This window comes from Penaeus vannamei, chromosome 30 (genome assembly GCF_042767895.1).
Source record: "Penaeus vannamei isolate JL-2024 chromosome 30, ASM4276789v1, whole genome shotgun sequence".
NCBI lineage: Eukaryota > Metazoa > Arthropoda > Malacostraca > Decapoda > Penaeidae > Penaeus > Penaeus vannamei.
In genome coordinates this window covers 3,232,249-3,244,711 of record NC_091578.1, presented here as the reverse complement: position 1 = coordinate 3,244,711, position 12,463 = coordinate 3,232,249, and the positions used below count along the sequence as shown (strand labels likewise).

At 34.3% G+C, this 12,463-nt stretch overlaps 2 protein-coding genes across 3 annotated transcripts in view; one reads left to right on the top strand and one right to left on the bottom strand.

The window, feature by feature from the left end:
- Positions 1-705: 705 nt before the first annotated feature.
- LOC113824022 (UDP-N-acetylglucosamine transferase subunit ALG14-like) lies at positions 706-4,067 on the bottom strand. Of its 2 annotated transcripts, none has more exons than XM_070142833.1 (3): positions 3,945-4,067; positions 2,307-2,597; positions 706-1,890 (listed from the first exon to the last, which is right to left on the bottom strand). In XM_070142833.1, the coding sequence occupies exons 1-3, from the start codon at positions 3,966-3,968 to the stop codon at positions 1,504-1,506; spliced, it is 702 nt and encodes a 233-aa protein (XP_069998934.1). In that variant the 5' UTR covers positions 3,969-4,067; the 3' UTR covers positions 706-1,503. The 2 variants fall into 2 exon arrangements, with proteins under 2 accessions (XP_069998934.1, XP_069998935.1); XM_070142834.1 differs by having other exon boundaries at positions 3,870-4,026.
- Positions 4,068-4,352: 285 nt separating this feature from the next.
- The window catches only part of Sec6 (Exocyst complex component Sec6), an 8,543-nt gene continuing 432 nt past the window's right edge, over positions 4,353-12,463 (top strand). Inside the window, exons 1-16 of the mRNA XM_027376757.2 lie at positions 4,353-4,452; positions 5,892-6,037; positions 6,631-6,743; positions 6,995-7,190; positions 7,374-7,506; positions 7,659-7,780; positions 8,204-8,359; positions 8,822-8,947; positions 9,154-9,336; positions 9,547-9,719; positions 9,921-10,038; positions 10,213-10,374; positions 10,720-10,889; positions 11,148-11,277; positions 11,811-11,962; positions 12,390-12,463. The exon at positions 12,390-12,463 is cut by the window's right edge and continues 432 nt beyond it. Coding sequence (XP_027232558.1) covers positions 5,912-6,037; positions 6,631-6,743; positions 6,995-7,190; positions 7,374-7,506; positions 7,659-7,780; positions 8,204-8,359; positions 8,822-8,947; positions 9,154-9,336; positions 9,547-9,719; positions 9,921-10,038; positions 10,213-10,374; positions 10,720-10,889; positions 11,148-11,277; positions 11,811-11,962; positions 12,390-12,463 — 2,134 coding nt within the window. The 5' untranslated portion in view covers positions 4,353-4,452; positions 5,892-5,911. The remainder of the gene's footprint in view (positions 4,453-5,891; positions 6,038-6,630; positions 6,744-6,994; positions 7,191-7,373; positions 7,507-7,658; positions 7,781-8,203; positions 8,360-8,821; positions 8,948-9,153; positions 9,337-9,546; positions 9,720-9,920; positions 10,039-10,212; positions 10,375-10,719; positions 10,890-11,147; positions 11,278-11,810; positions 11,963-12,389) is intronic.

The following is a 12,463-nucleotide window of genomic DNA, read 5'->3' as shown; positions in this document are numbered from 1 at the left end:
TTAGCCCACTGTTCCTGGGAATGCATGAATATATACATTGTCCACTGTCTTTTTTATGTAATTAAATTAGTTCATACATAAATAGTTCCTGAAGCATATTAGTTACCAAGGAGTCAATTGCTAGACCTCTCTGACCTCATTTATTTACCTAATTCCATGATTTTTCAGAAAGAAATTTTATTATTCTTATTAGTGTTATTATCATTAATTACATTTCCCCAATAATACTGATAATAATATGCATAATAAAACAAATATATTTGAAAATTTAAGTAATAAGGTAAACTGGTTAGTAATTACCTGAGAAGCCCCTTTTGTATAAAATTAATAAAACAAAATGTCCGTGGACAATGCGCATGGTAAGTACCCATGTTAAATTATATATGCATATTCAGCAATCACTTTTATTACTTACTTTTAAATTAATTGTCTCTTGTCATTATCATCATTATCAAAAATAAAGAAAGATATTGACATTACAGTTCAGGCACATGATTCCTATCCATGCAATAGGAGACACGTGGATCCTTCTAATTGGTAGTTGACAGTTAACTTGCTTTATGATGTTGCTACTTTAACTCTTAAATTATAATATGTGGTGTTTAGTAGACTGTCACATGCTTCTTGAGAAGGAATGTACACCTGAATACAGTGGATTGTAAAACAGATAATAATTCTACAATAAAAGGCAAATTGACAACCAAGTTATTTCAGCATTTATATATATTGTAAAAACTCTGCAACATGTACGTATATTCAGTACAAAATAATTGTCATACACTTATAATAAACTCAACCAGGCTGTCAACAATAAATAACACAACAGTCAAAATGTGTGCCCACCTAACATGATGGTAATACTCAAATATTATCAAAAATTAAATCTTGATAAGTTAATATGAAAATAAATATACAAATACTTGCAATTTTAGTTTAAGAAAACCAAACCATTATTTCTTAATGCGGTTCCTCATAAATCAATCGGGCTTTTGGGTGTTAGGCCAATATAATGGGAAATTCAACTGACTAACACTACTGTAATGTCAAAAAATTATCAGTAGTTAAAAAAATGTATTCATATTTAGTGGCTCCTGTCTGCTAAGACATACCTAATAGTTTTACCACTGAAGGGACTAGCTACAAGCAATCACTTAGGTCTTTTGGTGTTTTAGAAGTGTATTTTCTCCATTTTCAGGTGGATTTTCTTGCATCTAGATCTATTTTTTCTGGAAAAAGTCATAACAAAAAATGTGTCAATATCAAACATATACTTCTTATCCAGTACCCCCTGCTTCTGGTGAAATTTTCTGGCTACTATTGAAACTGAGCCTTTTGATTTGATTCTCATACCAACTCCACAAGAAAACGAGAGGAATCAAAATAAATTGTTGCCCTATATTACATGTATTCTATGAGATCAGTGACAAATATACTTCACAAGGCACTTAGATTCTCAAAAGACAATATCATGTATAAATCACATACTCACTAAGAATCCTTAACTTACACCAAACGACCCATGTATATAGACCTTGGATACTTAGCTTTAAGCTGTGGCCACTGTACAAAGAAATCATCAACAACCCTATAAAGAATCTTGCCTGAGAGGGAGAGAGACAGCACGCGGCACAGACTCTCTATGAACACAATACGAATCTGACTCAGGCACAAAACTCTCATTATGAAAGCAGCAATGCAAATTGGAACACATGTTCCTGGTCCGTTGGTGAGCAGGAGTGATGGCCGATGGCGAAAAACGATAAGCATGCTGAAGACAAAGGCCCAAGCAGTTGTGAATACACTTGACAGCCACGACTGACCCACTTCACGTGATCTTGGCACAATCTCAACTACATATTGGTCCTCTTCATCAGGTCCTTTGGCTCTTTCCTGGAATGAAGTATCTTTTTCATTAAGAATCATTTGCACTTATAGTTTATACTTTTACTGATACACCTCCTGTTTTCCCATAAACTTTGGTTCTAAGACTGTATATTTTGCCAAATCAACAGATCTGCTGCATATCTACATCTTCCTGTACTCCTGTAAAGACAACATACTTTTACTTTTTTGTGATAAAAGCTTAAGAATTTACTTATGCAGTCCAGTTTAGTCTAAAACAATGCAAATAACAAATAAAGTTCATGGTCACTAAGACAAAAATGGCAACAAAATGCACTTCAGGGTAGACATTCTCATAAAATAATACAAATAATAATATAACTCAATACATCAGATAATTATAATTCCATATCATAATTCCAGCAGTTTTATAAGTGCATTCACTGTAGAAGATATCCACAAACCTTAAACTCTTTCTCCATATCTTGCAGACGTCTCAGACTAACAGTGTCAGTTGCAGCAACCACATACACTCTTGGGCTGTAGCGGCATACATCCAGTGCACGAATGATTTTGAGCATTTCCCCAGTGTGACCTCCTGACCCTAATACTACAAGCGACTTGATGGACCTTTGTACATATATGGGTTTGTCACTGCAGCAATTCATGACATACAGGGTATATCCTATGCGCATTAATATAAATGCCAATAGGAAGATGAGAACTACGAATATCATCATCATCTTGTGTTTTTCCTAGAAAGATAAAGAGATGTTTGTATTATAAAAATTGGAAAAAGACTTGTATGATGTAATTACCTAGGTAATTTTACACAATAACTCCGCATAATGGTTTGCAATGATTCTGGTATCAATGAATTCCTCTTGCTCTCTAGTCTCCAAATATATTGAAATTTTACACAGAAACACCCCAAACCCTAACATTTTTGGCTTAGATAGCAAGAGAAGGCATGACAGGTACCAGAGAAATTGCGGATTAAAATCGAATAATATACACAGATTCAGTCACTATGTCTAATGTGGGGGGCTGTGCCCACCAACACCTGCCCAATAAAACATAGAATTCTCCACGTGACTGGCATGCAGGTGCGCTCAATACCAAGTCTGTTCAACGCTCTCTTCTGCTGTGAATATGTGGATGATTCTTTGTTTTCCTGGTCAGGGGTTAGCAGTACAGCAGTACCCAATGCAGGGGTGGGGGTGTCACAAGGGGTATAGCCCCTGCATTAGACAAATAATGACTGATTCTGTGTATCTTATTCATATTCTACCCTGCAATTTCCCTGGTACCTTTCATGCCCATCCCTGCTATCGGGGGCAAGACTGTCGCTAATGGGGGGTTCTGTGCAATAATTTATTTACATTTGGACAATAGAGAATGAGAGGAATCCAACTTACCAAAATAATCACAAACCAGTATGCAAAATTATTGTGTAAAATTACCATTACTTAAAAAAATACTGCTAAAAACTGAGAAATGTTAATGTGAATCACAAGAAATTGAAGTTAGTTGCAATCACTCAATTGCTAATATTCATTTGAATACCTTGTTCCATAAGAACTATTTTACTTTTTTAATGACTACTGAATACTAGAAGTACTCATTATATATAATCTTGCTATAAGTTTCGGTAAATTTACAGAACAGTTCTGCCTGATCAAGACAATTTTGGTATCAATGGATTTCTCTCACTCTCTCAATCTCAATCTCAATAAGAATGCCCAGGGCGCTAATGAGCCCATAAATATGCATAATATACTTTCCAAGTATAAAGAAATTATTGTTCAGAACCCCCCCCCCTCACATTGGCGACAATCTTGGCCCCAATAGCAGAGGTCATTAAGGGTACCAGAGAAATTGCCATACTTGGTTAGTGAGAGGAATCCACCAGTCCGTTTGTCAGTCTCAATGAGACCGGCTGCCGGTAAACTCACATACTACTGTCATCTTTACTTATGCATATACATTTCCTTTATACAGACACGGTAACCTTGTGTACAACTTACAGAATCAATATAGCTCTATGCACTTATCAGACCAATAAAGTTGCAAAAAGGATGCGAAATAGCGACAATTCTGACCCAAGATGTTATTCTTTTAGACATAAACCTTCGACGTCCGGACGCGAGCTGCTGTGGCGATGTTTCTTTTTATGTTAAGAGTCCTTATTATATGAGTTTATTGATATTTTCAGCAAGATAAGAAATGGAAACATAGTTATCAACGTATACTGGTACACAGATATTGCCATACAGTAAGATATATAATGAAAATAATATGAAGTTCTGTCGTCATAATCGGTTTCGAACACTCATGTGCCTAAATTGGAATCCAAATTTCCGAATTAAAAAAAATATTTTACTTATCATTAAAGTTACATATAGATAAAAAAGCACTATATTGCAGTCATAAATATTATATAATTAAACATAGAAATGAATTACACTTAATACTAGATGAATAATCTAAAATCAAAATAATTTCGAGTATTTACGTTTCTCCACAATGGTGGGAGTGTTCCTCTGTAAAGTGTCATCCAATCTGAGAAAATGAGATTCTTTGATTTTTGATTGATTTCGGGAACAAAAGGTAATTGTTTAATGAAAATGTTGTGTCCGAATGTTCTCTTATATGGATAAGAATATATGAGATTGTATTACTCTAGTATCTATTAGGTAATTGGAATTAAAATGCACAGTGACGAAACTTTCATGATTTGCAGACAAAACTTTTGGAACATTATCTGAGTCATTCTGTGCAAAGGCTTCCAAATGCCAGTGCTTATGAAATTCGGTTCATTCGATTTTCCTTTGATGTTTAATTTCCAGATATAATACTTTCAATCCATGGAAACAAACGATAACAATGAAATTGACCCTGATAAATAGGGAGGGTATGATATACACAATACACTGATATAACAAGGAAAAGGCTTTGGATTTGTTGGGTATAGAAGAATCTTACCTTGCCAAGCAATAAAAAATAACTTGAGAGAGTGTTTAGCTAGTGAGACCCCCAAAGGACTGAGAACGTTTGTCACCAAAGTATTTGCTCAACCCCAAACAGACCAGAATAAAGAGTGATGATTTTGCAGACCAGGAGGGAGTAGAAGGTAGCAGATCTTTATAAAAGGGGAGTTAAGGGGGCACAGCCCTCTAATTATGGCCAATGTTTATTGCAATAGCTGGATTATTAGATAATTGGCCTCAACCTTTCACTTTTACCCTGCAGTTTCATTGTTGCATATTATTCTCTCACTGGGTAACAAGGACAGTAACATAGCTATAATTCATTTGCGTTTTAAACATGATGAGAGTTATTAGAAAATTGTTGTCAGGCACCTTTTCCAAATTTACTGGGATATTGTATCAAGTTCCTTTATTAAAGACGGTTGTTTGTCTTTGCCAGACCACCAACAGAATTTGAGACTGCTTTGATCGTGAGACACTACACCAGTCTAGATAGTGCCACTATCTTTGCTATAGTTTTATTTCTTTGCAAAATAAACTATATCTTAATGATATATATCAAATACCATTTGCATATTCCAATCTATTTATATTGTGCTCTACAGCCTTTTGATTTTTTTTGTATACTTATTTATTTTTTATAAATACTTTTTAAAAAATAAAATGCATTTATAGGAAGCAAAATAGGCAATGTAACCAATTTTTGCAGATTTTTTTTATGGCAATCTGATCCAGCTCTTCCCTTCCACCAAGAAATCTTGTGGATGGGGGTTAACAAAACAAGGAATTCAGTTAAAAGAATACATAAAAACAGTATTTTCATCAATCACATGTACGCTTTGAATTTGAGGTTCTAATTTGGCTGAATCATCAATATTACCAGGACTTACCACTTTGTTGCACTACAGTGTAAAGATCTAAACCAAACATGTTTAACCTTGATTGAAAATTTTTATTGTGCAATTGAGAAGTTAATATTATTCTTAATATCTTACCTTATTATGGCCTATATACTTTGTGAATATTAAATCATCTTATGTACATTCTTTTGCCTTACAGCTTAGTAGAATAACTAAAAAATGGATGTTGGTGAAGCAGAGTCTGAGGCTATTGCCAGAGCCTCTCTTCTGGTGGCAAATATGCTCCAGCGGCCAGACCAGTTGCAAAAGGTTGACCAGTATAGGAGACGAGTCCAGAGGAAGAAGGTACAATTCATTTTCTTATGTACTAGATTGTGAGCTACAAAGTTATTGCTTTGGAACTTCAATTGTCCCATTTGGAATAGAAGCTTAAAGTTCCATTTCTTATTGTATTTATATAAATTTGTTTCAGAATACTTTGATCTTTGACAAGTGAATATATATTTATTCACTTTAATTCAGCTATATATTTTCATATTTTTATTTATATATATTTTGTTATTTTTTCTTGTCATACAAAAAAAAGATACTAGTGATATGTTATTTATACTAATAAAGTGCATTTTGGGATGATGTAAAAAAAAAATAAAATAAAATAAAATAAATAAATAGATAAATAAATAACTATACATCAGTAAGCCTGTCCTGAAATCCCCAGACTATGAAACTGAAATTTAAAACCTTTGTGAGGAAAGTGATACATTTTAGGTGTAGAGTTAATCCTCACAATCCAACACAGAAGTGGTACAGCAACACACTAAACATTTGCTTCTATGAACTCTACATCAGTTAAAAAAAGATGTAGAGAGATTGGTAAATACATAATGAGATGAAAGATTAAATATGTGAATGCAGTTATAAACATATGTTACCAACAGGCATCTGTTGAGGCCATGTTGAAGACTGCCATGCAAAGCCAGCTTGATGGAGTCCGTACTGGTTTAGGCCAACTACAGGCAGCCCTGACAGACCTCAAAGAGATAAAGACAGGGCAAGTATTAATTCAATATGCTCAAAGTCATAAAAGGATATAGGTATAATAATATTTGTACATTGATTAAACATAAAGAATGCATGTGTGTGTATATATATAGAAAGATAGATAAATAGACAGAGATAGATATAGAGATGTAGATAGGTAGATAGATAGATAGATAGATAGATAGCATATTTTTTTAGGTGTATCTTTTTCTTTGAATTATTCAATTTTCCCTTTTTAAGAAATCTAATTAATTGCTGCAGGATGGCTGAAATAGAAACAAGCTTAGTTCGTGTGCCTGAACTAAGCAATCAACTTTATGAGTGCCGTGAGGAGTATGTCAGGTACTCACAATATTTGGCTGCCATGGAGAACCTCAAACACATCTTCACTGTACCCGAGTCTGTTGAGAAAACTTATAAGTGGATTAATGATGGGAAGCTACTATATGCTCACCAGGTTTGTTATTGATGGTCTTTCATAGTTATGTATGGAAGTTGTTTGATGTAGATGAAACGTTTTTTACATTATTCAGCCATGTATTGTTAGAGAAGAGTTGTTAGATTGCGTAGAGTTGAAATAAGTCTTGAAATTGATCCGCTCAAGCATGTTCTTAAAATGATACATGTGGAATTTTTTCAGTGCCTGATGGACTTGGAGAATAGCCGAGATGAGTTGCTCTTTGAACTGCACAAACTCCCTCATCAAAATCCAAACGATACACGCGTTCTGAAAGAGTCATTTGCCGATGTGCAGAAGCTCTCTGATGATCTTGGTGTGTTTTTCCCTGAATTGGGTTTGATTTTTATTTAATAAATTGTTTTCTATTTTATGGTAATTGAAAAATTTGTGATATCCCACTCATCATATAAATATTGTGTCCTTGGCTGTAAGAAGAGATGTTCTAAGACAAGAGTTCATTTTCAGGGAAACAAGTTTGGATTATCCTGCAGCGCACTCTAAACACCGTCAGAAAGGAACCTACCCAGATTGTTACTGCACTGAGAATTGTTGAACGTGAGGAAATGACTGATCAGTCAGCTTTGCAGGTAACTCAGTTTTAACAATATTGTTTGTATACAGGATATAAAGATAAAGATATCATATGTGCTTTTTGTGTATGTGTATGTGTGTGTCTGTGTCTGTGTGTGTGTGTGTTTGTGTATGTATTATATATATATGTATGTATGTATGTATGATTAGCACATTGCATGTTTGTATATATACAAGGCTTTTAGAAGTATAGGCCTAAGCAGCTATGTTCTAGAAATGGGTTAGGTAAATGCAGCTGCACATCATAATGATATTGATTATTCAGTTTTAGATACATAAACATTTATGTCATCAGAATCAGTTTTTTTCTTCAGTATTTCAGTCTTATGATTCATACATGTTTGATAATAAGAGTGATTACAGTGATGGTCCTTCTCTTGCCTCCTCTTCTAACCCATTTTCATTCCCTCGTCTCTCAGCGCCAGAAAGGATCAGGGTTCCTACCTCCCAGGCGCCCCAAGAAGTGGCGAGAGAAGGCATTTGCCGTCTTGGAGAGTTCAGCTGCACAACGTATTGAAGGAGGACAGTTTGAGGACAGAGAGACAAGTAAAAATTGGTTGATTAAGCATCTGGAGGTGTGTTGATGTTTTTTTCTTTTGTATTCATTGTTTTATATGTATATGTATATGTATATATATATATATATATATATATATATATATATATATATATATATATATATATATATATACATATATAATGTTTATATACATATAAAATTTTCAACCTTTCCCCAAAATTCACTTCTTCAAAGCTGTATAGGTTTATGTAATCCATTTTGTTTCCTTTTGAAACAGTACTTAAAACAATAATATGAATAATCATTTCCTTACTGATATCTCTCTAAAATGCAGCTCTTTTTTCTTGAACTCATTGCTGAGGTTATATTTCCAGTTCTGTAGAGGATAGGGAACCATTTTCTTCAGTGTAGAGAAGATAAAATGAAAGATATTTTCCTAGAAGTTTTACACTTACATGTTTTGAAGGATGAATCTGCTAAGGATGGTTATCATACACAATCTCTTTTTACCCCACAGGTTATTCGACTACTTCTGCTAGAGGACATGAAAGTTATCAAGTCATTGTGTGTGCCATGCTTCCCTCCACACTATGACATTGTCAACAGATACGTTCAGATGTACCATAAGAGCTTGTCTAACCATGTATGTAGTGCCTTGGAATCATTAAACTCTGATAAACATCTCCAAATACTCAAAAGTTCTGATGAAAAATCTAGTATTAGTGTATTCAAGTATTGTTTGTAGATGTTTTACTTTATTGTAACATAATTTCTTTCTCCTAATTGTTTTGGATAAGAATCAATAGGTTGTAACTCCAGTTATATCTGCACATTGGTATTTGTTTGCAGCTGGTTGAGATAGTCGAAAGAGGCCTAGAGGATAATGAATATGTGACTCTCCTCTCATGGGTGCTGAATGTATATGGTGGGAAGGAACTCATGTCTCATCCCCAGCTGAATATCAATGTGGCAAAGCTGGGGCCTTTACTGGAGAATAAAGTACTAGAGGACCTCATATCAAAGTACCTACAGGTTTGTAGTGTTTATTTTTTTCTGTCGTGAGTTAATATATTTTTGCCTATGCTGGTGTGTTTGTTTGCTTTTTTTTTGCCCTCTTACGCTCTTTTACTCTAATTTTTTTGTTCTTGTCTTCCTTTACTTTTTCACTTTTCTGGATCATCTAGTTTTCATTCTAAGAAAGGCCTTCAACCTCCAGAATTATATTGCATTTATCTTTCACAGAATGTTAACAACAACTATGACTCATGGATGGGTCGAGCCTTAGAGTTGGAGGAGAAGGAGTGGTACCGTGATGAACCACCTCAGCAAGATTCCGAGTCCCATTATAAGACAGAACTCCCGCAGCTAATTCATGACATGATCCGTCAGAACCTGGAAGTAGCTGGTACCATAAGGTGAGGAAATGATTGAAGCTTTATTTTGCAGATATCATTTTAAAGTTATTATAGAAAGTAATAAATTATTAAAAATGATGAATATAGAATTGGGATAAATGAAAGGTCAATGATAAAATGGTACTGATAATAAAACATTCAGCCTAAACAAACAAACAAACTATATATCATGCTTTTCTTTGCCTCATGATGCACTGACAGCCCTGAGGTGCAAGTTCAAGTCCTGATATCAAGCTTGGTGCAAGTTCGTCTCTTTGCAGCCAAATTCCAGACTGCAGTGACAAGATACAAGGACACCTATTACAGTGACAGATCAAAGGTATAGTATTATTTGAGAGTGACTTTGAGTCATACATACGCCACTATTGATTTATAAGCAGATGTGCTGGGTATGTCATTGTCTGCATGCCTTGCTGTACAGTACTCTGTGATAGGATAAAGAGTTTTTTCTAACTGCAAAACTTAATAATTTTTTTTCATATTTTCCCCCAAGATCCAATACTTCACAACCTATAACATTGCTCTGGCTAATGGTTGTCAAGGATTAGTGGGTGTGATGCTTGATATTAAGTCTCAGTTTTGGAAGCCAGGAGGATCAACTCAGACTGATGCGAAAATAGCCACCGAATTTGATGCTCTGCTGACCGTATACCAGGTAAAGGATTTATGAACAAAGTAAATGTTACCATATTATATAGAAAATACTATATGTAAAGTATTTCTGTTGTGAAGAAAAGGGTGTTGGTTTAAGTCCAACTATCTGGCATATAAAAAGAAAAAAATTGTAATATATCACATGAATATCAAGTTGTGTTTGCAACAGTGCAATATCTTTATTTTATGTAAAAACTAGCAGTGCATGATGATTTTATAAATCTTCATAGAAAAAAAATCAGTCTTGTTTGGTGAATATAAATGGTTTTCCTTTAAAAATTTCATCACATTACATCACCCCTTAAGCCAGAATAAAATCACATTGTTGGCTCTGTCACCGTTGCAGCGTTTGAGAGAGCTCTTGTGCGATCATCTACTCGAAGAGGCATTGGTTGATCTTCAGGAACAGTTTAATACTCTGTTGACTCCACGGTGGCTTAATAACACTGAGCCCATGGACACCATCTGCCTCACACTCTCTGATTATTTCACAGATTACCAGCACCTGTACCAGAAGTATGTGTGGTTTATGATGCTCAGTCATTATTCGTTTCATATAACTTGTGCTGAATTTATTGTGCTCAATCAATTTTCTTTTCATGTAGCTCATGCTGTGAGTTGGTTGGAATTGTTACTGTAAATGAGTGTATAGGAAGTATTAGGGAAATAAATAAAAAAGTGATGATGGCAGTAAGTATAGAGATGAGAAAACAGAAATGACTGGAATTTTTTGTTTTTTCATTAATTTTGTTTCCATTGTTTTCTTTTACAAAGGAACTTTGATCATGTGGTTCAGATAGCTCTGAATACTGTTGCAATGCGCTACACAACTGCCATTTTGCAAAAGAGAATATCGCTGAAGACTCAGGAGGATCGTAAGATGGTTGCTGACAGAATTATATCTGTAAGTAGTTTTTTGTTTAATAGTTTGCATATTTTATCCTGGATTATTTTATGATTGTTTAGATTATTTTATTTTTTTATTATAAAAATACCTTAAGATCATATAAGATACTACTGTGAGAAATCTAGCTTCAATTAACCTTTCAACAAAGGTTGATAACAGGTCTTTATGATAATTAGCTTACAAACAAAATATATTTACCTAGTCTATCCAAAAGTAATGTGTATATATAAATGTTTAGGTCACTTTTATCACACTAGAATGATGCTGTGATAGTTTTAAAAAATATGGATACTTGCGACTGGTTTATTATATATATACATTTATTGTGTTATCTATTAGGTTTCCTTGTAAAGGATTTTGCTTGATGCCCAGTGTAAATCATAACCTGGATATTACCATGGGGTATTCTTTGAATGCCTGCATGCAACCTGATCCACACACACATGCGAATGTATAAACATTCATATATTTATTTCTTGAATAATTTATTTACATCTGTGCATATTTTCTTTGTTTTCTTTTGCATCCAGGAAGCGGCAAAGCTGTCTACTGTCTTTGAGCAAGCAGCCCCAGACCTAGCCAAGTTTGACTCACCATGTGAGGTCATGAAGAGCTTAGCAGAGGTCATAAAAGTTTCAGATGTGGAATTCCTCGGACTTGAGCTGCATAGGCTGTTAAGGAGGTTTGGCATTTATCTGTTTGTGTCCTTTGATTTCCCTAGAGAAGAATATTGTATCAAGAATCATCACCATCAATATATTAATCTTCATATTATTATTGTCAATGTCATCTTTACTATTATTATCAGCAGGACATCATCATCACCATTAGCATAAACTTTATCATTTTTTCATTAGTTATCTTTATAATCATCATCAGTAATTTAAAGATACTTTAAGAGTATCATTAGTAGAAGATGAAAATAGCCCTTTAGGCATCTACAAGGTTGTAGGTAGGTATACTTGGTGTTTATACATTGTTTTCATAACCCTTGATTAAGCTACTTATATTTTTCTAGAAATTCTTCAAGGAATCTTATATTGTTCATGCTTTCTGTTTCCTCATATCTTTTTCTTCACATTCCCTACTTTATTCACAAATATTTCCAGGTACCCTGACATGACAAGCGACCACCTCACTGCCCTATTACTATTGCGTGGGGACTTGGGCCGTCTGGATGTGA

Excerpts from the sequence above, each read along its gene's own strand:
- LOC113824022 (XM_070142833.1), bottom strand. The coding sequence starts at position 3,968 with ATGTCTAAAAGAATAACATCTTGG. Across the intron at positions 2,598-3,944 it reads CTAAAAGAATAACATCTTGG|GAAAAACACAAGATGATGAT; the intron begins GTCAGAATTGTC and ends TTATCTTTCTAG. Across the intron at positions 1,891-2,306 it reads ATATGGAGAAAGAGTTTAAG|GAAAGAGCCAAAGGACCTGA; the intron begins GTTTGTGGATAT and ends ACTTCATTCCAG.